This window comes from Porites lutea, chromosome 6 (genome assembly GCF_958299795.1).
Source record: "Porites lutea chromosome 6, jaPorLute2.1, whole genome shotgun sequence".
Lineage (NCBI taxonomy): Eukaryota > Metazoa > Cnidaria > Anthozoa > Scleractinia > Poritidae > Porites > Porites lutea.
In genome coordinates this window covers 18,496,964-18,524,649 of record NC_133206.1, presented here as the reverse complement: position 1 = coordinate 18,524,649, position 27,686 = coordinate 18,496,964, and the positions used below count along the sequence as shown (strand labels likewise).

The 27,686-nt window shown below is 39.1% G+C and overlaps 2 protein-coding genes across 7 annotated transcripts; one reads left to right on the top strand and one right to left on the bottom strand.

Moving 5' to 3' along the window:
- Window positions 1-343: 343 nt before the first annotated feature.
- LOC140940266 (uncharacterized) lies at window positions 344-15,095 on the bottom strand. 6 transcript variants are annotated; one of them, XM_073389177.1, is made up of 9 exons: window positions 14,950-15,095; window positions 14,722-14,832; window positions 8,881-8,920; window positions 6,980-7,008; window positions 6,085-6,405; window positions 5,532-5,656; window positions 4,213-4,386; window positions 4,078-4,131; window positions 344-3,940 (listed from the first exon to the last, which is right to left on the bottom strand). In XM_073389177.1, exons 3-9 carry the CDS (start codon window positions 8,910-8,912, stop codon window positions 1,772-1,774), a joined length of 2,904 nt encoding a protein of 967 aa, XP_073245278.1. In that variant the 5' UTR covers window positions 8,913-8,920; window positions 14,722-14,832; window positions 14,950-15,095; the 3' UTR covers window positions 344-1,771. The 6 variants fall into 6 exon arrangements, with proteins under 6 accessions (XP_073245278.1, XP_073245277.1, XP_073245274.1 ...); XM_073389176.1 differs by having other exon boundaries at window positions 14,722-14,814; XM_073389173.1 differs by lacking the exon at window positions 14,722-14,832.
- Window positions 15,096-22,872: 7,777 nt separating this feature from the next.
- On the top strand, window positions 22,873-27,570 carry LOC140941972 (uncharacterized). The gene is made up of 5 exons (XM_073390969.1): window positions 22,873-22,904; window positions 25,188-25,216; window positions 25,815-26,015; window positions 26,330-26,445; window positions 27,385-27,570. Exons 1-5 carry the CDS (start codon window positions 22,873-22,875, stop codon window positions 27,568-27,570), a joined length of 564 nt encoding a protein of 187 aa, XP_073247070.1.
- Window positions 27,571-27,686: the final 116 nt, after the last annotated feature.

Sequence of the window (27,686 nt, the reverse complement as noted above, 5' to 3'; positions counted from 1 at the left end):
ACGACATGAATCTGGCAGGTGTACCTTCTCCTGCAAGTATGGCAACAAGGTACAATTGAAGGATTTGCATTTCTTCAATACAAAACATTTTATGCTGTTCTGCCGATTGTTTTGCGCTGAGTTTGTTAAAGCGGAAGATTGATTTCGTTTGGGTAACCGGTTGATCACTAGGTAGGATCAGACTGATTGTCTACTTTGCTTCCTTCCCTCCGTCTTTAAATGCTTCTTTTCTTCCTTCTTTCTTTCTCTCTATTTTTCAAAAGTTTGTGCAAGCCCAATTAATAAAGGACGGTAGTTATTTACCAATGGCAGTGAATAAATAATAAACAAATAGATAGGCAAATTCATTACTTTGGCTTCGTTCTCGTTTATTTACAAATTGTATAAATATACTGTCTAAATACAACTTAGTTTACATATAAATATATTAACATGTCATAAAATAAAGTAGAACGTGATTAACGTACCTGATCATTTTGCCTCAAGATTTAAAATGTCAAGCAAAAGAATACCTGTAGTAAATATTTTAAACCATATATGACGACAAATCTCTAAAGCTGCGATTTTTTTGCATGCGTACTGCGCCAAACGTTAAGTGTCAATTAAAGCGTGACCTAAAACGTCGACTCGGGGTCGGGGTGTTTTCGTTTGTTTTATCCTGTTTTTCTCTTGAACAAACCATACATTAAAAAACAACACAAAACAAAAAAAATAACTCCTATCTCGCGCGACGTTTTACTGACAACCTAATAATAACAGAGCTGAAGCAAAGACTTTTTTGAGTGACGGACGTCAACCGGAAGTAATGCCTTTCCACTTTTAATATGCCTTGAAGCTACCAATTTTGTATTGCCACCTGTCTTTACTCTTCTAGAGTAGATTTGCCTGACAAGTTGGGCAAAACCACTGCCCAAGAATGCAAAAAAAGTCCATTTCCAGTTGACGCGCGGCGTTCAAACCGTCTTTGCTTAAGCTCGTTTGTAAAGTGGCGCAAACGCGACGAAGAGCATAAACAGAACTTGAACTTCAACCTTCCAGATTAATTTTTCGCGCGCTAAGTGTTAAGGCAACAGAAAACATTTTTATCGGTTAATGGATTACGACAAATTTAAAACGTCTCAATCAGTATTCGCTCACAAACAACTTCGTCACAAATATTACATAATTAAGAGATCTCTAAGACTTTACACAGCTAGACAGCTAGCTGAGATTTAAGACGAGAACGTTACTATATGCTATGCAATTGTCTTTGTTTATTTTCACTTTGTCTTTTGCCTTTTCAAATCAAATTGCCGATGTCCTAGACGTGGTTCAGCCCAGCTTTCAAGACCATAAATATGGGCTTTTAAATGAAATAACAGATTTTGACAGCTTTAAACATTCATAGTCTTTCGAATTCTTGTCCGTACAGAGGGTCGTTTATGACAACAAAAATAACAATTTCGTAAACAAACAAAACAAAGCTGTATAGAAGAAGAGTAATTCAGCAGCAAAAAAAGAAGTGTGCAAATTTGTTCCACAATAAAAACAGCTTTTTGAACGGGTTGTTATTTTGTAGATTAAATGCATTTTCTGCAATCATCTATATCACGCTACACAGAATTTTTGCAAAGACAAAAAGGACCTTGCGATAGGCAACAGCGCGGGAAAGTAACCCTTGAACGTTTAAAGGATAAGTTCCACGTCCGTCCAATATTAAGCGTTTTTGGATAGCGTTCACTACTCGTACTTCAACTAAGGTTATTTCTATCGGAGATTTAGAAATGTCATTTTATGAAGAATTCAGTGAAACCGTACAAGGATCACTAAAGGGTCCCGCCCGCTCATATTCGTCAACTGCACGTACAGAGAAAAAATACTTGCTACCGGAGGAAAATTGTGTCAAGGTACACGCCATGGGAAGCGGAAGTGACTTCACAATTCCAATCTTCTTCCACTTGATTGGTTGCCCGTCTGTTTCAGTAAGATCCTGACACGCAAATAGTTCGTAATTGTCAACGTTAATCTCTGCTTCGTTATATTCCATGTTCCACGAAAGTACAATGCTACTGCCCATCACGGCAATAGACGCTGACGGCTTAGGCATTGACTTTTGCACAACTCCTTGGTTCAACGTGACTTGCTTTGCGTTGGTTGGAACGCTTGATGCTGTCGGATTTTCGGTAGCTGGTCTTTGTGCATCTTGGGAATGTCTCTCATTACGAAGATCGCTTGAGGAAATGCCAGGGGACTGGATAGGAGGCTTGTGTAGAGACTGTACGGTCACATTGCCGTTTGTGCCTTCACTCGTCAGTGAAGATTCTTCATGTTTTTCCTGAGTTGCGTTTGGCAGAAAATGACTTTTAGAGGTCTGAGTCTGTTGGTTTTGCTTACGGTATGCTTGTGGTGGCCTTTTTTCTGGCACGGTGAGAATCGGTTGATACCCAGACCGAGTAGCGGCTTGGTGATGGGACTGTACTGCTGGGGTTTGTCTTGTGGTTACTACTTGTGTTTGCTGACTAGGGTGTTCTCCTAGTCTATTTGGTGACCTACTTTGGAAAGATTGCATCTGGGACGCCTGATTGGCTTTTGGATGCTGAGAGGTACTCTCGAATTGCAGTTGTTGTTGCTGAAGCAAATACTCAGGCGAGGGCAGTGCTATTCTGTAGCCAGATGGTAGAAAGCTTTTCTTGTCCAAGTGCATTTTTCGAGCACGCACCAAAACACCGCTTTTCTGCATACTTTGGATATCAGGTTTAAACTGATTATAGGTTGATACCGTTGTAGAGGACGCTCCCCTAGGAACTTCTCGTCGAATTCCAGTTGTGCCATGAGCAATGTCGAAACGATTGTGATTTCGAGAGGAATAATCCGGTGTGACAATAGATTCTTTCTGGTAATTGCTATTCAGAGCAATTCTTACGGCTGCAGTGATCTCTCTCCTTTCTAAGGTTTTACCAACGTGGGCCCTGGTACTTGCCACAAGGGGTGAGCCGGACGAGTTGCCACAAGAACGATTTACAGGTTGGTTTACCTGTTCGCAGACCGGGGTGTTTGAGTTGACCAGGTTTGACCGCTGATTGCTAGGGTTACTTATAGAAATTTGTTCCGAAGTCGTAGAATAAGAAACAGCAGTTTGGTGGCCATTGTTGGGATTTCTGGGTTTCGCACTTACCAAAGAAGGAGGCACAATAGGAGTAGGTGCGACTGAATGTCGTTGTATTTGCTGTGGCGAAGGGTCTGGCTGGCGTGGACAGGGTGCTGACTGCGCGGAAAGTTGCCGATTTTGCATTTGTTGATAATGTTGCTGTTGCTGAAGCTGCTGCTGACGTTGTAATTGTTGTAACAGGGAAGCAGTTGTTTCAGATGGAATAATTACTCGCTGCTGTGCTGGTGGTTTTGACGTATGTGGTAGGTCACGCTGTTGCTGCAAGAGTGATCTTGCTTGGGTTACGAACATTTGACTTTTATTGATCCTGTCTAAGTTGGGGTTTGTTTGAGAACGTGACTGAATTAGAGATGCTACCCTAGTGGGTGACTCTGTCTGCACAAGTGGTTGAGGTTGCGGGTATGGGTCTTTTACTGCTTGTCCAAGTTGTGTATATCTTGTTTCAAGTGATCTTCTTTCACCCTCTGGTACCTTATTTCCCTGTTGGGTAGCGTGAGCCTCTGACGGCCGAGGCGATACCGTGAAGACTACCGTAGTCTCTTCAGATACTACTGAATTTATTGGCTGTGCCAGGGATGTAAGGATTGGCCTTACCTGAGGAGACGACTGTTGAGGAGCTACTCTTGACGCGAGGGTAGTGTTTGTTACAGCGAAAGAAGCAGCTGTCGTCAAGGAAGGAACCCTTGGGCTCACCACGTCTTCGATAGTAGATACTGGAGCTTTCACAACCAAGATGTCTGGATCGCGAGATGGTGATATAACCCGACTAAAAGGTTCTTCAATTTCAGGGTTCTACAATTAGGAAATAAATCATAATCAAGCGTCAAGAGGCTTGACACAGTCAAACAAAAACTCCAATTCGATCAATTAAATGTGTACTCAACGGTTTAAGTTTTGTTGTTTTGTTTGCTGTTTTGTAGAAAACTTACCTTTACCGTTTCAATGTTAACTTGGATACCACAAGACGTCTTAGCTTTTTTCTTCTGAAAAGAGAGAGGAAAAAAACTTAGTTTCCAGGTGTCGGACTTCAGGTATTTGAGTCATCTATGTCGCAGCAGGTTTACCTTTTCATTTTTAGTGACATAATTCTTAAAAGCGTCAGAAAGTTTCCTTGCACTCCACCGCAGTTCCCTGTTCTGTCTTTCTAACTCTCGTATACGATTCTGAAGATGAACTGAATTAGCTGCAATGGTTTCTTCAACCACCTTGGTGCGCTGCTCAATAACCTCTTTTAGTACCTGAAGCATAGTGAAAAATATAAAATTATTCGTCGCATAATCTAAAAGAGAAAGTAGCAAAAATAAAACAGTAGAAAAAGCAATTCAAGCAAAAGAAAATCAAGTCAGAAAAGAAGAGGTTTGTGGTTGCTCAGCGCGATAGATATCAAAAGAAATATATAAATAGCTTTTCTCACTTTGCAGTCACTGGAGAGTGACTTGTCGAATGCTTAACACAAGTGTAAGGCATTAGACGATACTGTCGAATGCCTTGTTTGTATATTTCGATCCTCACTTGTTTTCTGAGACGGAGATATTGCTCCCTCCGTGGTCTGCCGAGGGGACGAGCCAACAACTCCTTCTTGAAACAAACTATAACTCTAGAAATTACGTCAAGATAATTGGGAGGAGGAGTTTTGTGACTTTTTTTTTGTAAGATTGAACAGTAAGAAAAATCGACACTATCCTTTATTTACACTATGTATTATTATCTATAAGCTAGGTAGAATTAAGTGATGTGCTTCTCCGACTTTTGCATGTTTTTGTTGTGTGAATTGGTATCCAACTATCTCCCGAGGGGAAGGTGAATAGTGGTGATATATCTCGCGCTCTTCACCGACCCTTAGGGGGATAGTTGGTTTAGTATTTACCAAATCTTGGATAAAAATAAAAAAAGAAGAAATTTTTGGTAAATCAAAAACGTCTCTTAGTAGGAACTTTGTTTACAATTTACGAACATTTCGGGGATTTTGTCAAGTGCATTTTTACGATTTTGTTGCAAATTCAGAATGAAAATAATATTCTACGGACCAGTAAACACCGACAAGCCAAAGTTCGTCGCTTTTTTGGTATTGTCTGTACGACTGCTTCATTTTTCAATCTAATTTCGTCTCCCGAAAACGTCTCGAAACGAGACGCCATCTGGGCTCCGGTCGCAAAACAGTGAATAGCCACGGATATTCCTAGTTACGGGAGCCAATCAAAACGCGCGAAAATTGCTTTTCACTGATTTGGTAAATACTAAAACCGATTATTACTGGTTTCTTTAGAAAATATCTTTGGTCGAGGCAGCGGGGATGGGTAAGGGAAGGGGAGGTTCTGAGGTGAAGATGGGGCAATGACCACAGATACTGTAACTTTGATTACAAACTGTAACTTGGATTTACCTGTTTAAAGGTCCGTACATCTTCAGCTGTCTGTTGTGATACCCTGTCGTCGTCGACGTCGGATTTGATATTGGAAACAGGGTTTGCCTTAGTGCTTTTTCTGTCGTTTGGAATTGGTGTTGCACCTTAAGCAGATAATTAAAAACGGTTCATTAACTTAGCAAACAATGCCAGAACTGTTCGAGTTAGGAAAAGACTAGGCAAAGAATTGCAAAACGCATAATTGACGACTATGGAAAGACGGTACGCCGAGCGTGCGTGTGCGTTATGTGCCGCAAGTCAAGTGCACGTTGTAAAGCATATCTAAAAAACCTTTGGAGACAGAGTCTGCCTGTGTAGTTTCTACCGAAAAGAAGTCAATTGGGCGTAACTGAGAAAAAAATCAATGCAATTATTTTACGGAAGACTGCGTGAAAAAGCAGAAAGCACTGATTTCAAGACAAGGAGCTCGAACAAGATGTTTTCACTGATTCAAAGGCCTACCTAGAGCTTAGGCCTAAGAGTCGAGCACACAGAGGCCATGTAGCCAATTGAAATTGCAAAATCAACTTGCCTTGTCTAGACTCTTCAGGTATCAATTCTTTACTTTCGGCGTTATTAAACGTGCTGTTCTTTAGCTCACTTCCGTTGCCTGTCCCATTCGTTCCAACCTCTGCAGGCGGATTTTCTGCATCATTTAAACTGTTAACTTCGCCTGCCTTATTTCCCTGACTGTCACTTTTTTTAACGGCTGTCTGCTTTCCCCAAAGTTTTGTGACCCGACGCAGTCTCTCGATGATTTCATTGTTTAGATTTAGTCTGTTTACCAGCACCCGGGGACCATTTCGCTTGCGTTCTCCAAGAGTCATAGGGCGTGGTTGATCACTTCTTGATCCTAAAACAACGAAAATGGAGGACACCGTATATACTATATTTAAAGATAATTAAGTAAAAGAAAGCGATTTCTATACCATTTCTCTCGGGAAGAAAAAATTAAAACAAAGGGACTTAAAGGAAATTCAAAGGACTTGACGCAATTAAAACCAGGGATCTGGCCGTACGATCCAGTTCTTTTACGAGTATGCTTTTAATTAGAAGAATAATTCAATGAAATTTTCAACATCCGTTGTCATGTTAATTCTTTTCCCTGTCACATCATCTTCATCACCATCATCATCATTTCATCGTCATCATCACCTGAGCCTTTGAAATTTGTTTTACTTAAGTAAATTTTCCTCAAGACCGGCACCAGATCAAAGCTCTGCTGGGCCTCTGGGTAGTTAGAAGGGTAAGAAAGATTAATTCATCATCATCATCATCATAATCAATATTTCTCTCATTATTGTTGAATGAATGTAAACAGGAATGAAAGTTCAATGTTGGAGTCAAAGCCTCACACTAAAAATGAAATGATTTCAGCTCAGAAATTTACATTAAAAGTTGATGAATTAGTTAAAAGAAATACCTACCAGGTGCATCATTTACTTGGTCGAGTTTTCTGTGGATTGGCAAATTTGAGTATGAGCAAACTTTTTTCTATCATCTACTGATAATACAGTGACACACGTCCTCGCTGCGACACGCATGCGGCTAACATTAAAGCCTCTCTTACGAAATGTGCCATTAAGATTCGCGTCTTTCGTAAGGCGCGTTTTATTTTTCCTAGTATAAATAGCCCTAATGAAATGAGACGCGACTTCGCTAAGAAGCGCAATACCTGTTTTTAGATTACACACGTCTTAGCTAAGGGCTTGTTCACACAGAGGTGGGGGATCCCAGGTAGGTGAGGTAACCCGCCTAGGAGGGGTAACCCACCTGTCCGTTTAATAACTCGTTTTAAGTTGATAACGTTTACATGATAGGTGTTGTGACCCGCCAAGACGGGTTGTCTAGTCTGACAGACCTGGTAATCCTCCCAGCCTGAGGTCACATTTTGCTATGTATACGTTTCAAGGTGGGGTAAGCGCCTACCGCCGAAGTCGTGCAACAGAGAGGTTGTCCGTTGAGTTGTCTACTGCCCTTACCGGAAGCTTTGCATCATTAAAAATGACAATATGCAGCCATAGCACTTAAAGGAACAAAGAACAACAAGTGAGAATAAGAGAGAACTTTCAGCCAAAATAAGTCGTTCGCCCGCCATTGTGTCTGTTCTCTTGCGAAAATACACCCCGGAGCGGCGGGGTTTCAGATTGCCTGTAAACGCGGGTTATTTTTTCCCCACCTGGGTGGGTCACCTCCCCTACCCGGGGTCCCCCACCTCCATGTAAACACCCTCAAGTCTTACGTGCCACGCTGGATTGCCCTTGCAACCGGCAAAAATCACACAAAAACGTGTCCGGGGCAAGAAATAAGACGCGAACCATTTAATATACGAGTTGTTCGCGTTTAATGAAAGATATTCTCGAGTATATGGTACAGTTCGTATGCCTGTAAATAAGTTCTTATGGTACAAATGGTACCACCCATCCTCGGAAACCCAGGGGCAGATAGTGGGGACGAGGGAAAGTCTAAACGGGCGGAAAAATGTGGCGCAAAGAAAAGTAAAGAACGGCGAGAAGAGCCCCTGGGGACAATGTCTTACCAGACCAGTTCCAAACGGTCGCGCCGTTCTGGCTTCTGATTGGTGCCAGAAAAACACAAGTTTTCTGGCACCAATCAGAAGCCAGAACAGCGGCGACCGTTTGGAACTGGTCTGGTAAGACATTGTCCCCAGGGGCTCTTCTCGCCGTTCTTTACTTTTCTTCGTTCCATATATATTTTTCCGCCCGTTAAGACTTTCCCTCGTCCCCACTATCTGCCCTTGGGTCTCCGAGGATGGGTCCTACCGAGTATTATTCTACATGACTTCCTAAAATAACACTAGCTTTGACTTAACATTAGTGTTAAAGCAACAAAGTTACTTTATGAGTGCGAATAATGTACTTAGAGTTCTTAATGCAAATAGAAAACGAGGGGGATGGGACGGGTTTAAGGAACTCACGAAACAAGTGGACGTTGGGAGCTACCCGGTATTGAAAGGCATCTGGTACGATCGCGAGAACTGAACAAGATAAGTGAGTTCAATGGGGTCATTGTTTGTTGAATCAAGAGTGACTGCCATTCAGATAGTTTCAACCAACGTTTAGATAACTATGCATATTTAATTACCCATTTATTACCGCATTTTCTATTTAGCAAAATGTTAAAATTATGATAAGCATATTGCTTTTTTTTAGTGTATCATTGCAAAGAATGCACTAAAATTGGACTGCAGTGAATGTGCATCGAAAAAGACAATTGTGACGTTAAAACATAAACATGTGAAGACAGTTCGAAAAAATACACCCTGGAGAGTCAACGCAACATGTACATTCAATTTTTATGTAACTACCTTCGCTTTTCTGGTCTCTCTGAATCGTCCATTCTTCTTTCTGACGAATTAAGATAGTACATAAGAAAATGTTTAACTAGATATAAAATAATCATAAAGTCGAGCAGTTTGGATCAGGCAAGGTGTTCTATTTTACTGATTTAAAAGCCTTCCCGAAGTTAGTCCCGGTTTAAGCTGTATTAGAGCTGTAGGTCCACATTTGTTTGGAAAGAGTTAGTAATTTTTAAAAGTAATTCGGCTAAAAACGTACCTTTGGCTACTAAAATAGAATAAGGCAGGAATCTTTTTCAGGAATTCAATCAGACAATTCCTTTCAATAAATTATGAGAGAATTACTGATCACAGACACCTGCTTTAAACAAAACAGGTTTTGGTTTGTTTCCCATGGCTACCTTTTGTGTAAAATGACACTTCACATTCCTTTTAGACCATAGATGTTTTATTTTTCCCTGGGGCATGGAAACGGCAACGACAAAAGTATATACGAAACAGGTGAATCCACACAATATATTTGAAGGTCTTGCGTCTTGCATCAATAGTAATATAATATGGTAATTTAAAACTGAAATCAGCCAATATCGTATTAAATAAGAAATTATAAGACATGGAAAATAATGACTTATTTTACTGTGAAAAAAAAGATGTCACATCAAGATATAAGACAAGTGGCAGATGACCTTCAGCAACAGAACCATTTCATGTTTTATGTTAATTTTGCATCCATCGCCCCAAAAGATCCTTTAGTTAATAACTATCAACTACCGCGATTAAATGAGTGACGCTTTTTCGTTTTCTTATAATTCCTGCCTAGCCTAGAAAATAATTAGAATTTCATTGAAATTTGATAATTTTTTAGGCTATTCAAATTACTGATTCGATGTCCTTGTTTTAAATTAGCCTGTTTGTGCATGTCATGTTAAAGGGTACAAAGTGTGAGATGATAATCACTAAGTTCAGTCTCGGCAGAATATTGAATATGAGCATAAGCCGCCGGATCAACTTGAATGCCTCATTATGTGGGGGTAAGAATTAGCATAACAAATGTTGCTGGGCATAATACGATAAGTTCAGTGGCGCTGATTTTACTGAAGTAGGAGTGGCTTGGATAGATGACTATCCTGAGGAAAACACTTGGCAGATGTATTATAATTTTTTTTTTCCATTTACAATGCCAATATTGATCAAGAAGAAAGTGTGCGTCACTGAGGTGATTTGAGATTATGAAAATAATGAAATGATGCCTGAGAAGCCATAAAGATCGACGGAAAGTTGTTTGCACTTTTGTCTTACGTATTTGGAAGACTGAAATCTAGTATTTCTACTACCAAATTTAAAACTGTGTACATTGTGAAGCTCTAAGCATAGGCAAACATGAATACTATTCTTTGCATGCTTAGCTCACTCCTTCTTAGGAGAAAAAATCTGTTACCCAACCGTAAAAACACAACATCAAGAGTAACGCGGCATAGACAAAGGCTATCTATTTGACAAAATTTAGTTTTACGCCTGGAAGAGCGGTAAGAATATTGAAACGTCATTCTACCTAACATTTCATTAAATTCCATTTCTATATGTACGGTACACATTTATGACTTAAACAAATATACTAAAGGATTTCGCATTGGTACAGCCAACATATGCTACTCGCCAGATATATTGATAACATGTGGACTACAAGATTAAATATTGTTCACGTAATTTCTGTTTTTAATATCAATAAACGTACCGCACTCTTCTTGCCCTGGGTGCCAGAGACTTTTCATGCGCGGGTTTTCTCGCGGATCCGTCGCTCGCGGTGAAGACGCCGCACTAAATCGCCGAACGCGAGAGAAAAAACCTACGGTATTGAGGGTACGCTCTCCTCGGAATGGACAAGCTCCATTCACTGTCTTTTAGTATTTGCCGCAAGCTGTTTTGTCCATCCGCTTCTACCGTTTGACACATTCATTCCACATTTATTCTGGGTGGGCGTATTCAAAAGGCGGCACCCACATTATATTGAAATCAAATGGTTATCATCTGAAAAACCCGGTTACATATTGCTGAATAATTAATAACATTTAAGGACTTAAATATTTCCCTTTAAAGCCCTTTTTACCGCTCAAGACACCCTTTGTTGTAAGGGGGACGCTCGTTTGTACGGGCACGAGGAACATAAAGAGTGGCTGGGGTGTGTGGGATAGCAATGTTCCTATGGGCCTTACATTATATCCACTAAGGACCTTCACTTGTTACTGATTCAAGACAAGAGAACCCAGTAACAGATATGGGTCACTTCTCTAATAATCAATACCTAACTGGAGTTTTCTTCTAAAGCCTTGGGGACATGTCTTATTTTCATTTGCATTATTGTGTCGGCTATACATGTAACATCAAGTTTAAATTGGTTTTTGCTTTTAATCAGTATTGAGGGGTAGCAGCCTTACAAAGATGTCCTCATTAGAGAGGCGTCCTATTGACTGGGACTTCCACCATTCAGAAACGCCCTTCTTACAAGCTCTTACAATTAGCCATTTGCACGATGGCCTTATTTTACTACTACCACCAGAATCCTTTTGGTTTTTCCTTTCATATTTAAATTTGGCAATCCCAGTGCGGTTTAGATAACAAAAGCCCTTATTTGCACAAGAAAGGAACACCCTGAAGGATTCTAGTCGTAATAGTAAAATAACGTCATCGTGCAAATGGCTTATCGTGCCTACCCAACTGAGATATCTCTCTTTCAAGAGTTTCCACCACACAGGGTAGTCCACCCTACAGTGATGTAACACTCTGAAGGGCGTCCATCGCACGGCGGTTTCGATTACGTTACCGGGGGATCCATCTTGTATGGGCAGCTATCTTGCAAGGGTGTGTACCATACAAGGGTGTCACCTCACAGGTGTGTCTTTTATACAGGGGACCCCACCGTTATATGTTACAATCGAACCTCTCCCTACAGGCTCTTCTGTACTATAGAAAATTCTCTTGGTCCCAAAGATAGAAATCTGCAGACATTATTTAGCACAATTTTTACGACAACTCTGTAACGTGCACACTTGGGTCCGTCTCTTTACTACCCGTCCACATATTAAGGAAGTTTGATAGATGGTCCAGGGTAGATGGTATTTTGTCAAGCCACGAAATTGCCAGTACTTTTTACAATCCCGATTTCCAGAACCTTTGGTTTTCCAAAATTCCCGATAATTAAAACCAAAGCTTACTTCCTTCACCTGTCAAACACTGTAATTTAAACCCCGATTTTTCATGCCCTCCAATAATACGAACCAATTTTCTCAGTTTTTCCGGACGATACCATTCAATCAAAATCAATAATCAATTACATCAATAATAGTCAATAAAAACCAATAGCAATTAATTGATTGATATTGATAATCAATAAAAATCAAAGCCGCAGTCTTGAGTGACTTTCGATTTTCATTGATTTTCATTGATTTACATTGATTTTTATTGAAAACTAAAATGTGCCTTCCTTTAGTTTTAAACACGTCACACGGCTTAGAAAATAAACCCAATTAAGTTTTCATGGTCCTATCTACGACAAATTAAGAAATTAAAAAGTAGAACAGAAACAACAGTACAAAGAACAATTTAATTTATCTTCCTGTATTGACATTAGGCAAAAACCTTAACTGAGATGTACTTTAAATAGATGCGTACGTGCCGTGTCTAATGTTTAACTGAGCATGACGTTATACATGGTCTCGAGCCTGCCTTTAATTTTGTTTCGTACATTTATCGAATTCTTAGCTGAATATATTGGAAAAATCTTTTAAAACGTCACACATCAACAACATACACAAACATGCCCGCTGGCTATAGGAAATAGAAATTTCCGCAGACATAGCAGCGTTGTTGTGTTTCCGGGTTTTTACTGTTGCACAGTCAGCTATTAATTATAAATAGCAATCAATAAAAATCGATAAAGTTTAGACGCATCCGTGAGTGATTATCGATTTTTATTGATAGCCAATCAATATTAATCAATAGATTTTTATTGATTTTTATTGATTGAATTTCATTGATTGTTGTCGTCTGGGTTTTTCCAAGGTGGTTCTCCAAAATTGGGATTCTCCGGTAAAACTTTACACAGTCGTTAATCAGGGGCAACCCAACGAGAATATAGTTGAAAACCACTTAACATAGCATTTTTAAACGTATTTTAGTATATAAACGGTAGATATAGGCATATTTTTATCCCCTAAAAATTTTTTATCTGTTCGGATTTCCTAGCTGAAAGTCTAGTGATCCGAAAATTATAGGAATCAAAACTCACCTTTTCGAAAATTTCAGGCAGAAAAAGGCTCCCGAAAATTCTTGGTGATCTTTTTAGGGTAAAAATCCGGTAAAAATGGGCAGTTATACCATTTTTTAGATGTTCGAAAATCTTAGGAGAGGCAGGCAAGCAAGAAATTTTAAACAAATGTTCCGAAAATTCTAGATCTCAAATCGTCTTCCAAACAGATATTTTCCGCAAATTGACATTGCGTGCCCCTGGTTTTAAATAAAAGAACAGATGGGATCATCGGATAACGGGGATTTTCCTTTTAAAATCAACTATTACCTTCCAAACGCTTTCTTCGTTTCAGTGGTCTTTTGCCCTCTTGACAGAGTTTTCAGCGAAAGGTTAAGTCGAAAGCTGATAAGGCGCACGTTGCTTGTCAAATGGCATTTCCGATACAGAAGTTCCGGTTCAACGCACTCCCCCTGTCTTCGAATTACACGTAATCAAACAAGGATCAACGACTTTAAATTCTTGTGGAATTAACGAAGAACGAACGAGGTAAGACGCAGGTAACACGGCCGTGGATCGGTTTATCTGGTACATTAAAAATAGCTTCCCTTGTCGAATTCCATCGAGGTTGTGGTTCAAGACGAAGCTTGTACTGTAGGTCCACTGTTTCTGGTGTTTTCATTTGTTGTTTTCAAATTGGAGTTTTCATTGTTTCCATCATGCCGCTTCTCATACGATGTCGAATTATTGTTTGTTTTCATTTATGCTAATTAATGACCACCGCTAACCCTGGTCACACAATGAAAACGAATTCCATTTGATCAAGAAATAGGAACAACTGCAATCAATATGCGAAACAATAGGCTGCCCGCATTGACAAATGTCATTGGTTTTCAAATCACTTGTGGCAAGCAAAACAACCTCCGCGAAATCTACGTTCGTTACCGGGGTTCGTTATAACAAAGGACCGCCTACGCAAGCTGCACGCGAAGCCAATAAACTCGGGTGTACGGTTAATAAAACCTTAGTCAGCTCAGCCCTTTCTCTGTAATAGAGGATCCAAAACGTCCTAAGACCATTGACAAATCGGATACCGACCTTTGAGTCGATGGCGCAAGATTTTAAATTGTCGACAAAAAAAATAACCTTTGTCCGAAGAAAGCGGCGATTTTATTGCCAAGAATTTAACTGACCACTTGGCCAGTACATTCAAACTGCTACACTATGCTATCAAAAAGTAAACTTTTCATTCGGACTATAATATGTTATTCGCATTCCATTTGAGAATTCATCAAAACAAAACTTGAGCAACTCATAACTTTTTTATAATTTATTTTTTAATCTCATCTTCGCAAGGTTTGCGACCGGTTTACTCTGCCAGCCAAGACATTTTATTTACCACAAGAAGATGCGAGTAACTTATACCCACCGTTTAATTTCAAACTTTGTGGACAGTATTTCGCTTTTTGCCTCGATGAATATTAATTTCGCCTCTCTTCATTTCCAAAAATATATCAATTGCACAGGCTCGCTTTCCTCAAGCCAACATGAATTAACATGTCAAAGCAACCTACAGCAAAACAATTGAAAAATACGCCTCTTCATACCTCTCAAACGTCTTCTGTCAGATAATTGCCCTCAGTATGGATGAATCACGTCTTGTTTGTATTATAGGCGACTACAAAATGCGGGCAATTACACTGCAATTGAGAGAAAAGCTGCGCAGTTTTCCTCAGCAGTAAAACATACGATATTTGATCCACCGCGTGGTGATGCGAATTCATGCTTGTTCGCTAATTTAAATTGCAAAACACATTTCTTGAAATATAATTTACCTGTGTTCTGATGAAGCGACGGTTTCTTCTGTAATACGAATAGACACGTCGATTAAATGATCGCTCAAGGTCTGTCCAAGTTTCTTGTCAAATTATCTTTTATATCACGCACCGAAAATAACACCGCCACATGTTTTCACAAACGAGTGAAGCGGAAAGTGCTGGAACAATGCCATCTGCAACATTCCTTTTACACTTAATCAGGTCATGCAAGATTCCACGGTAATTAAACAGGTTTAACTTGTTTTCATAGCATCAAATGTGAGCCACCCAGAAATATGGAAATTTAAAAAAAAAACATGACGTAAAGAGGTGTCACCTGAAACATTTTACATCATTCATATCTTAATATCTTTGCAAATATTTTTAATGATAAATTGCAAATTTTCAGACGAATTTTTTTTAGTACAAAAACGTAAAGAACTCGACTATTACTCAATGTAAATTACAAGTTCATTTGAAGATCATTTTGCTTGAAGCGGCATGGCGGTGATAACTATTTATTGTAGAGACTAAGTTGACAAAGTACGGCAACCGACTGCCTTCATTATTACTAAAGCTACTCAATTTCTTGGCAGGGTAATCAAAGTAACCGTAATAAACAGTCAAAGTTGAACAAGAAACAAGAATTTTTTTCATGTTCAATCCGCGATAATCAAGGTGAAAAGTGACTTCATGTCATGCACTTTTCACCCATGGCGGATCGGAGGCGAAAATTAAAAGAAAACAGTCAACTCAGAGCTACACAATTCGACGCGCTAAAAAACCGTAAAATATAAATTTACATCAAACTGTAAGACCCACTTTTAAAGTAATATTTTGACATCGTTTACTGTCAATATTTCAGTATCATTAAGTGTTAAGATAAGGCCGGAGGTTAACCATCTCTTACCAAGGAGAAAGATTTTACCAGTACATGGGCAGAGATTAACATGGGCAAACCGCGGATCCGTTCACGAATTGGGCAAATAGTAAGAAAAAATTATGACTGGTTCACTTCGTCCTGGAGTCGCGTTTGCCTTTGCACGAATCCCAGACAAATCTGTTCCTTTTACCGAAAAACGGCCGCGAAAGCAGTTTCTTTCTGAAACATTTCGTTCGGAAAACCGGACTTCCTTTCCTGGTGTTCCGTTGCTCTCGGAAATTCGTCCCCCGGAACGACATGAAAAGCAGTGTTCCATTTACTTTTCAACCGGATTGTCCTGAAACGTTTTGTAAATGGTAAACAAACAATCTGTTCTATTTGTTCACGTGTGGTCGATTCTAAGTATAAAATACAAAGTCTCGAGGACGAGAAAACTCTCGTGGAACTGGAAAGATTTATACGGCTTAGACTGGGTTGATTTACATATGGTTTGTGATTCTACTTGCTTTTCGGTTCGAATTTTACTTTTTTTGCTTCAAACTAATTTTCGTACATTACCATACCCAAAAACAAGTAAGGGAAAATTTGAACTACGTATGACTTACATATGTATATACATGTATATGTTGTGGTCAAGTTTTATCCCCTGGCTAAAATTTTATTTTCTTTTGTTTCAAACTGGTTACCATATTTTACTATATCCCAAAACGTATAAAACAGCATAATAAATAATGAAATACAAGTTAAGACTAGGAGAGCAGAACTTCCCTTTCTCTTTTTGAGTAATGAGGAGAGAAAGAAGCTCCGCGTGAATCGCGTAAATCCTTTGAAGTCGCCGAAGCTCGAACTTCTGAACTACTCTCTATCGTCAAACTGGTTTGTCGAGAGCGGGCATCCCTTTACTGAGGCAGCGTTCACTGCCCGGACACGGTGCCCGAGTACGGTACTCGCTTGGCACTAATGTGCACACACTCTTTTTTCAAGTACCCAAACAAGAATTCGGTCACGGTGCCGGTACCCGAGTACAAGGCCGAAACCTTGTACTACGGCACAAAAGTGGGCCTGGGTCCCTGTTTGCAAACCGTTTTTGTTACTTCTAGAGCAGTCCAGTGCTTTGTACTCGCTGCTAATCTCATGTTTCAAAATGTTGGTGGTGAAATGGAGTATTTAAGTACACAGTTGCATATCGGGTACTCAAAGTGTGAACACAACACCATTTTGTACCGATACCCAGGCACTGGTTCCCGGGAACCAAGTGTGGACAGCCCCTAACCGATAGTTATAACGGAACCGGCTGTGCCAAGCACACGGCTATTAGGCCTGGGTTCAAAACTGTATCCTAGCCTGAGAAACAACGCATGCTCAACAAAGATCTTACTCTATTGCTGGTTTGCACGTGACGTCACGGCGGCCATGTTGGTGGTGGTTGCTGGTCAGAACAAAAGAATTTCTTTCCTCTGGGAACTAAACCCTATTTTCATGTAAATTCTTCGAGAAAAAATTCTATTGTACTGACCACCAACACACCACTAACATGGGCGCCTTGTCAGGTGGTTGCAAGCCAAGAATACCCCACAATCGACCGAGTGAAAGAAATGCTCTGCTAGTAGCTTGATTAGAGTACTTGAACTTATCCTGGAAATAATTACTAGATTGACTCGCTCGCCCAAGAGGTGATGCAAAATAATAAGAAAGGTGCCTATTTTCATCATTCTGGAAGATGATTACATCATTATAATTCACGAGGTTGACACCGGAAGACGATTGCATCATTATAATTCACGAGGTTGACACATGTCATTCTGTTTAATTGACTAAACATGCGCGGACAGCCGTCACATTGCCCGGTGGTATTTTTTACTGTTTTTAGCCTTAAAAAAATAAATAAATTCAGAGAGCAAATACGGAGGCTATCCGTGTGTGTTGCAACTGAATCGATCCTAAAGCCATCACTTCTACAAAGCCACGGATCGTCGTAAAAGGCACTGGCTATATAACTAATCTCACGTGACATCACACTTAGTTATTGTTACTATGAACAGCGAGACTGCATGTGGCGTCACTCTGTTTGCACGTGAAAGTGTTGAATTTTACTCCTTTTAATTACTGTGAATCTTGGAAACGTGTGAACACTTGAAATATTTCAGCAATTTTTATTGTGTTATGTAGAAAAGGCGAGGAAACATCACACGAACAATAAAAAAAACACAAACTAATAAGCCGGCTTCTAATTATTAATTCTTACTCGGTTCTGAGGCTGATCATAATTTTAAAATAGGGAAAAAAATAAAGAAATTTTTTCTACAAATTAGAGAAGGATTTTTTCAATGCTCGTCACGTAGACGGCTCCAAATTTTAACATAGCTTAGGCCTGGCCAAACGTCGATTTTTTCATAAGACGAACCGAACTCTCATGTTAGGTCGATCTAAATTAAGGTGGCTCGATAGGTTTTTCTGGGTCAATACCTCCCAAGTTTGAGATCAAGTTTTCTATGAAAAATTCCTCGTTTATACGGGTTTTAAGTAAAATAATATACAACTATCCTCCAAGGGGAGGTGAATAGCCAAGGGTATTCCGAGATACGGGAGCCAATCAAAACGCGCGAAAACTGCTATTCACTGATTTGGTAAATACTGAAGGAGGATATTAACAACTTCCCAGCGTGCCTTGCATCTATTTCGGGGTAATTGTTTCCTGACTTTGTGATAAAAATATGAATTTTACATAAAATTTCGGAGAAATTTTCGCCGCTTTAAGGAGCGTAATTTCTCATCCTTCATTAAGAGGACAGAATGATTTCTTGATTAAATTATCCTATTTTCTGTAAGATTTGGCCGTGTGACCTTTCTCTCGTCGTGCGTTGCTTCTTATCTATTGTATGTATGGCGTTTTTGAATTATTCATTTCGGTAGTCAAACGAGGAGTCCATTGAGAATTGAGACAAAAGTCCACGCTATTATACTTCAAACATTCTAATGAACCAAATCGACTCCTTTCGACTCCACATTTTCCCAGAAAATTTTTATCTTAAACATGGAGTATTTTTGGCCCTCTCTTATTATAATTTGAGAGAAGTTACCGTTGCGGGAGTGCATTTAGTAATAATTTCAACAAGTAAAATTACTCTATTGTTAAAGATTATTTATATGTTAGCCAACTTCTTGATTTTTATCAAACACTTTGCCATTTAAGTATTTTTCGCTTCATGTGTACTTTGAGGGAAAATTTAGATCTGCCAATAAATTCAACAATATGACGTGTTATGACGTCAATTTACGTCATTGTGTCAATCAAGTTATGCCAGCAAGTTGGAAATGATGAGTACTTTGTTCTGTGTAATTTTGGTGGTCGTAGCTTGAGCGGTTTTGAAGTTATAGAGGCGCGCCTCTGGAGCCTCCACCGGTCGTAGGGAGCGAAAAAAAGCCCGGTCTAAATAGGGTTAATAAGCTAAGATTTGCATGGCCCTATGGTGGTCGTTTTTAACGGGATTTTACTCGATCTTCAATGAACTTCTTTTAAGATCTCACTTAAGGTGGCCGCTGAGGTGGTTAAAGATTAAATGTTAAAATAGAAAGCTTACATCGGTTTAAGTTGTTTTATGCCCTCAAATAATCACTGAATTTCCTATCGTGAGTCCTATGGTTCAAATTCCACTGGCATAATGGTTCTCAACTACATTTGTGGAGATAATATACAGCTAGAATTAACACCATCGAATTAAGTTATGGATTTTTCATTGTGAATTTTGTTTAAGCTTTATCCTACATATTTCATATATAATTCAATTTTTTTCGATAATAATGTTCGAAATAATTTTTAAATATTCCATTAACAAAACTGAACTTTATTTCCATGGATTCTAAGGATTATAATCAATGGATCGCTGATCGAACGTTCAGCTGTGACTGGCGAAGTCAGCAAAACAATTCAAATTTGTCTTATAAAGAAAAATTATGAGCGGAATTATTTTTATCTACATGTTCATGCCCGAAATAGAACTATTTACTAATTTTATCATCAATTCTAAATCGAACTAAGGCTTTTGGGTTGTGAAAAACAATAACCTTACCGTTCAATTAAGTATTAATATTTTTCTTTACAAAAGCTTGATAAAAAAGAAGCAAAAGACACAACAATTGGTTTATTCTGTATTTTTTTTTAATGAATTTAACTGAAATTTCGTGTATGACTGCCCAGACCTGCCATGGCAACGGAAGTGATTCATTAAAACTTGATCTCGTTAAAAGCGGTTTTGCGTATTTTGCTTCTTCTGGTGTGAGGCACGGGTCCGAAAATCACGAAAAGGTAAGAAACCTGTTTTATCAAGTATTATTTATTAGAGTTGTGTTGATCTATCACTAGACATGAAAATATGTTTGATATTATTAACAGCTGTTTCCAGTTCATTAAATCGGATTCAAAAAACTTTCTAGAGAGACGCTCCAAAGGCTCTAAGATATCTCAACTGCGCATCCACTCAAGTCCAAATATACCTTAAAAAGTAACTGAACATTTACTATAAATCTTCAAATTACAATGAAACACACTGACTTACGTTTTCTGTTTAAACCAGCTATAAATTAACTTGTGAAATTTTAAGTCTGTCAGACCTTGGAGGCTTCAATCGACTCACGCCGCCATTTAGTTTTCATAACTTTCTAATAGCATATCTTATTTTCACATCTGTCTTAAAGTGTTGGAAATTAAGGAGCTTTCGTTGACCACACTTCTGAAAAAATCAATGTCAAGACATAATAAACGGTAACTTCTTTATATCTTCGGTCTGTAGAGAGAAATGATCGTCTTTAAGGTTCCTTCAAAACTATTACTGCGTCTACTGGCTTTAGCTGATTGAGGGCAGGTTCTGTCTTTCTTCGAAATAGTTTATATAAAAAAACAATCCTTTCTATCCATCGCTGCATAGCACTCCCTTAACCCATCAGTGTACTACTATATTATCATTACCTTTAGACGTCGGGTGAGTCACCGGCGTGGTGGTGGTTTGGGCAAAAGTTGTCAGTAAATTATCGGCAATACACTCAGTCTATTATTTGAACAAACGAATCGTAGGTAAGCTATAGGAAATAACCCGCAAAAAAGAGATCGATTTGTACTTAGCAAACTCCCCCCTACCCCCACAAGTTAATCTATTTCTAAGCAATGTACAGCGTAAGGTTTATCATAAAGAGGCAATATTTGCTTTTATTTTTAATATTTGTCTTTATAAAAGCTTGATAAAAAAGAAGCAAAAGACAGAAAAGACACAACAGTTCGTTTATTCTCTAATTTTTGATGAATTTAACCGAAATTTCGTCTATGACTGCCCCAGACCTGCCATGGCAACGGAAGTGATTCATTAAAACTTCCATCTCGCTAAAAGAAGTTTTGCGTGTTTTGCTTCTTCGGGTGTGAGGCACGGGTCTGAAGATCGTAGGTAAGCTATTGGAAATAACCGGCAAAAATGAGAACGATTTGTACTAAGCAAACTCTTCCCCCCCTCCCCCCCCTTACAAGTTAATCTATTTCTAAGCAATATACAGCGTAAGTTTTATCATAAAAAGGTAAAGGGTGCTACGAACTTTCCGCAATTAGTCCTCGCTTGAAAGCATGAAGATTTATAGTACAGAGGAATGCGCGATTAAATGATTACTATGTCTACAACTTAGTACAAATTTTAAGGATTAATACAATGTATTTTAACCCCCGTAAAAGACACCTTCATTCCTAATTTTTGCCCAAAAGATGGACGGTACTTGAAAAATGTCTCGTGGCAAATCATCAGGGATTCAGAGGTCACGCATTAATTCATCTTTGTCTGGTAGTTTTTTACTTGCGCAAGTAGTGTTTGCTTCCGCGGTGATGATAATTTTTTATATATATTTTATATGTATTTAGCTGTGTAGATACATATTGAATCGTAAAGTTTTGGCTTTCTAGATTTCTGTAGACTCTATCGCAACTAACATGTCCCTCCAAAATTCCATCTAATTAATCTAATTCCGCGCCCTAGCGAGGTGAGGAATTGATCGACTACATTTATCAGGCTCCAAAACACTGCGGATCAAATGTGTCAGCCTTAGTTTGCTAGGCCTTACTCGAAACGAAAGACTTTATTTTGTTTACACTTTCCATAACAAAGTATTTGTTACTGGGCAACTGTCTTTCTTCTAAAAAATTTTGCTCTCCACGTTTCAACAGAGCGACGCATATTGTAATTTGCATTCACATGAATAACAATTAACGAAATTTTTTCTCTGTATCAATGAGATTATTTTCATTGTTTAGCCATCTTCAACTTTTCTATACTGTACATGCACAACACAGAAAGTGATTCTATTATAAAAGGGGAGCTGTCGTTTCCATAGCATCGACATCCTGCTTCAGAATATCTACTTCTCATCAGTTGCATCGTCGAATGACACAAAAAATTAAAACACCCGTTTTAGTCCTCTAAACAAATGGCTGCTAATAGCTCCACAAAGTAGGAGTCCAAATATGATTAATCAAAGTTGGACGACCGGGTAGCGAGTGTCCAATTTGCTTAAGTTTAATTAAGGACCCTGAAAATGGACTACAAGAACATGTCTTAGCTTACCTGAATGAATCGTAACCAAAAATACATCGGAAATCTGTGGTAATTTCGACTTTTGTTTAGTTAATACGTCCACAAGAATCCGGATATTTTTGAAAACACATACTTTTTACACAAATAGACCTTCTGTCCACTCGAAACCATTGTAGCCACTCACCTAAAAAGGCATCTTTTTGAAACCCCTCTCCAGAGTGGTTGGGGGCCCCACCCAAACGAATCCTGGTAACAAAATATGCTGTTTCAAAAATGCCCAGATTCATGAGAATGACTATAGACAGACTTGAACGACACAAAGTTTTCTTACCAATCATGGTAGGATCTGTAAATCTAAAATCAAGGGTTAAGAATGACGTGTGCTTCCATGCGTGTCCCTCTTCTTACCTATGGAGGCTATGAACACCCACAAAATGTTTGTTTGCTGGTAACTATTTCGTCTTTCGCTTCTTCTTCAGACTATTAGGACACATGGATATAGCTGAAGGAAATTCAAAGAGACGGTAAGTCAGGGCTTTTCTTTTTTGAAAATACGTTGCATCCGTGTCTACCACACCACAGAATAATTGCCTGATGAGCACATTCCCGGTATTTATTTACCTTCAACGTTCATACTTATCTGGCTTAAGAGTGAAGGCAACAGAGGACGATAAGACAGAGAGGAAATTTTAGGGTGTTGGCCTGGATATGTTAATTTCACTAAATTTATTGTTAGAGGTTGTAATTAAACGGAGGTCTAATTCCTGGGACATCCGCACATTTTAATCGATTGTTTGAAACGTCAGCAAGTCCACACGCGACTGCCTCAAAGCAAACAATAAAGAGTATTGTAACTAATAGTAAGTGCTAATTAGGGGAGTGTGATTGATGGGGTGGGTTGAAGAGTGCTTCGGGGGAGGGGGTGGGTAATGAATGGTAGTGGTAAGGGGGTTTAAAAGCTGATGAGCTTGTAAGATTGAGAAATCAAAATCAAGCACTTTATGAATCTCACTAGCTGTCTTTATCAGTGTTATTGTTTATCGTCCTACTTTACAATTCGCTACTATTTCATTTTTTCTCAAAAATGCGAGAGCGTTCTAAATTTTTTACATTTACTTGGCTAAACCTCTATGTAAGTAACAGCAGGTCAAACACTGACTATCCTCAAGATATTCTTTTGCACTGAAGAATGGTCAATAAGATTGGCTAAAAAATTGGGCCATGCCCAGAAAATCATCTGAAAAGCTTATTTATTAAGGTGTCAAAGCGTTGCGTATGACTTTGTTGACACGAAATACAAATTAGTGTGAGAAGTGAGAACTTGACAAGGTCAACATTTCACCAACTTCTTGTATATTTTGGTGGTGACAAACAAAAGCCAATACAACGTTGTAAATAGCTTTCATTTAAAAAGCGAAAAGATGTAATAGAAATAGGTCGATCTATTAAGCTGATCTTGCTTGGATCTATAAAAGCCAATAAAGTGTGCAGAACACATTGCTAACATAATATCTACTTTACTGATTATCTTAGAATGGAGATTTTCCTATATAAAAAACGTAAATTGAAAGCTATTAGAAAAATAATAAACAAAATGTAGTAAACACGGACTCCCAAATTTTTCATCTATGAACGAGTGTCACAAGTCCCGGGCAAGAAAAACTGAACTCATGAGATCGAGGCAAAATGTGCCAGCCAGTCCAAGATGGTGCTCAAACCGTGAAACCACATGGCTTCCAGGACCCAGTTGTTCAAACGTTGGATAGCGCTATCCACCGGATAAATCACTGTTCAGCGGATTAGTATTAGGGAAAATCATTGTACTATCCAGTGGGTAGACATTTATCCGTCGGATAGCGCTATCCTGCCTTTGAGCAACCGAGGCCAGAACGATACCTGCGGGATCTCCCGCGAGACTCGAATGGTAAGCGTTCTCCTTCGTCGAACGCAATGACGATTGTTGGATTCTCTCTTGAAAACACTGAATAAAAGTTTGCGGACCTCTCCGAAACCAAAATCAGATTAATTTTAAGCGTTTAATCGGTCTAAAAATAACTTTTGTGAAATTCACAGATCCCAAGGACTAGACTGGGCATTTCCCTGTCTTTCCCATTTTTTCTCTCTATGTAAAGGGTGAATGGTCCTTATTTTACGTCGATAGGTAAGCTTGAAACAGCCATCACCTGACAAGCAGATCTGATGCCTGACTCTGTATTTCCTATTCCGACACAGAAATGAGAGACTATGAGATATCTGGATCATAATGGGGGTACCATGGGTGAGAAAATCTGATGTCTATTAAAAATGTTGGTTGTCATGTGACCGAAGGAGCGTCCGTACCCCAGAAATACCAGTGGTAAATGAAAACATGACGCACTTACCAAGACAAGCGCTTAAGAGTCGTCACTCTCAAGACTTGAAGCCGAACCTATGTCACGCTATTTACTCCCTTTTAAAAATGCTAAAACCTGTCTTCAAAGTCTATCAATTTCCAAAAATAATGGTCTAGTTTCGGTATTTAAGACTATATTTAGGCATCGAAACTGTTTCCTGTCGGCTGTAGCTTCGGATGGCGGGGATGGACATGGATTGAAACTTGAAAAAGGTGGCCCAACTTTTTGAAGTTTTAAGGCTACTTCTGCAACAATTACCGAAAAACATTATTATGGTTTGTTTTAACTGATGAAATTTGTTGGAAATCTTCCTCATAGTCTCATATCTCTACTTAGAAGACTTTTGTGTAATGCTAAAGGTTGTAAGTCTAGGGGCAGGTTATTTCAAGTTGTTAAACTGCATTTTATTTGCAGAAGAATCTGTGATTCAGCACAAGATATTGGTGAGTAGCATTTAATAGGAGGATGGATACATTTGCCGTAAAACCAGAGTGATTTATTGTTGGTAGTGCCCATGACGTTTCTACGGTTGTAAGTATGCAAAAACCAACACTTCTAGCGCTAGTTTCGACTCAAACGTGTTCTATTTTCTTTTGTTTTTGTTGTTGTTGTTGTTGTCCTTTAAATGAAACTACAGGAAGTCATTTTTCACTGGCTACATGAGCGGTTGTCTTAGGCACTGGCTACACTTGGTGCCCGAGCACAAATGTCTGGGTACCAACGGAAAATGGTGTTATTTTCACACCTTGCGTACCTGATATGTAACTGTACATTATTTACTTCCTTACACCCTGTCGGACGCCACTATGACACTTGAGCTTAGTAACCAGTACGGCAGTGAATTGTCCCGGGAACTAACAAAAACGGTGTGTTCAGAGGCTGCCTACTCAGTGTCCGAGTACAAGGTCCAGACCTTGTACTCGAGCACCAGCACCTTTTGAAAAATGGGTGTGTTCAGCATGTATCTTACTCGTGCACCAAGCGTGAACACAGCCTTATGAGCCCCTTTGTGCAAATTTGTTGTTTTCTCTTACTTTTAAGGGGATTACACGGGATATAAAGCCTTTCAAATTGAGGAAAGCGATCGATTAAACATTCGGATTGTACGGATACGTAACAAGACCAAAACAGACAACAAGGAAGCCTCTTCTTTAGAAGCCGCTGCCCTAACACCTCGACCAACCGGCCAGGGGAAAAAAAGGTTAACAGATGAAGATGACAATGGGAAGAAAACAATTACAGGTTATAAAGACAACACAGTTATAGTAATCTCTTTGCATCTGACTTAACGGATATCGCATACAGTCACAGCCAAAAAGCTAAAATATTAACTTGACATACAGAAAAACAATAATTTCACATAAACTAACAGAAAAGTTACACCTTTCTTGGAGAGAAAGTTGATTCAACAACAAGGATTTTTAGTTATAATTTCATCCTAGTGAAAATTTTCAACATGAACGACACGAATAGAACAGGGAAACAGTCGCCGGTTTAAAGAAGAAACTAATTAAAGTGTAATGGATAGCATGTTATGCTTTTATTTGTAAAAACAGCAAGAGCAACTCATCTTAAAAATCTTACAAATGAGACACCTTGTTGGTTTTGGAAACCTGAGCCAGATGGAAAGCTTGGGGAAGGCGAAGCCATGAGCAGGTCAAGATTTAGGCAGGTCAGCAATACATGCTTGGAGCCAAGTGGCTGGGATTAATTGTTCTAAGCAGTGTTTAGTTTATTCGAGGCGCTTGGATTAAGTCTGGTTTCTATATTATTTTCCTGATCGTCTCAATGGCCCTTATCTTTTCCAACAAAGCGTTCGGGTGAATGATGAGGTTATGAAATAGAAGCACCTCAAGCTTGATGGGGGACGACCCGTACCATCGGTGCGATTACAATCGTGTGCTTAGGACTTAAGTCTAAAGAGGTTTTGAAACGATCGAGGTGACAAGAATAAACCAGGCAATTTTCTGAAAACCATGAGGCCCGGTTCAGACGCCGAACTTTTCATGAGCCAAACCTAGTTCGAATTAAGGTCGACCTAAATTATTTAGACCGGCTGAATTGATTCAGACGCCGATCTTAATTCCAGCCGAACTAAATAATATTCATTTCGATCAAACTGCATAATATAAATACGTTACAATAATTTCTTCATTTGGTTCGGTACATGAAAGTTCGGCGTCTAATTCAAAGCCGTTCTAAAGTCGATCCAAAGTCGAAATTCGCCTACGTTAGGGCATATAAGGCATATTTTCCAACGACACTTCGTCCTCCGGCTGCTTGCCTTTATAACATGATGACAACTGGATGTTGATGATCAGGAAATAGTGTACGTCTCAGGCGTCAAATTCTACGTCTACAAGAATTCTTAACGCTTCCGAAGGTCAACGATGGAGACAGGATATATGACTGTTATGTCTGTCCAAGATATCCTGTGAGTGAAGTCAACCGGCGAGCAAATGTTGTTTCTTCAGGCCCAAAGATTAGCCACGAAATCTCGGGAAAAACGCCGAGAAGAACTCCGTTGGAAAAGAATGAAATTTGACAAACTTTTTCCACTAGCTACTTTATACATGTCAAATTGAATCATTTAAAAATCTTTATTCTCTAGGCTTTGAAGAAGAAACTCAAGAAAAGAGCTTCTTTAATTGGAAAAACGATGAAGAGGCGGATAAGCGAAGTGACAAAGAAGATGGAACAACTTGAACAGGAAAACAAAGAACTTCGAGAATACGCTTCACGATTATTTGCCACTCTTCAGGATGTAATTCAGCGACAAAAACGGGCAAGTTGTTAGGGCTCAGGTTTCTATATAATCGTCAGGATCGTCTATCATCTATCTATCTATCATCTCATACTGTTTTCAGGCGATTGAGACGGTCATATGGAAACACCTCTAATGCAATACGGAAC

Bases quoted from the DNA above. Each gene is read 5' to 3' on its own strand.
- LOC140940266 (XM_073389177.1), bottom strand. From the start codon at position 8,912: ATGGACGATTCAGAGAGACCAGAAAAGCGAAG. The intron at 4,387-5,531 runs GTAAATCCAAGT...ACTATGCTTCAG, and splicing joins ATGTACGGACCTTTAAACAG to GTACTAAAAGAGGTTATTGA. The intron at 4,132-4,212 runs GTAAACCTGCTG...CTCTCTTTTCAG, and splicing joins ATGTCACTAAAAATGAAAAG to AAGAAAAAAGCTAAGACGTC.
- LOC140941972 (XM_073390969.1), top strand. From the start codon at position 22,873: ATGGATATAGCTGAAGGAAATTCAAAGAGACG. The intron at 26,016-26,329 runs GTTATAAAGACA...TTGTAAAAACAG, and splicing joins TGGGAAGAAAACAATTACAG to CAAGAGCAACTCATCTTAAA. The intron at 26,446-27,384 runs GTCAGCAATACA...TTTATTCTCTAG, and splicing joins GCAGGTCAAGATTTAGGCAG to GCTTTGAAGAAGAAACTCAA.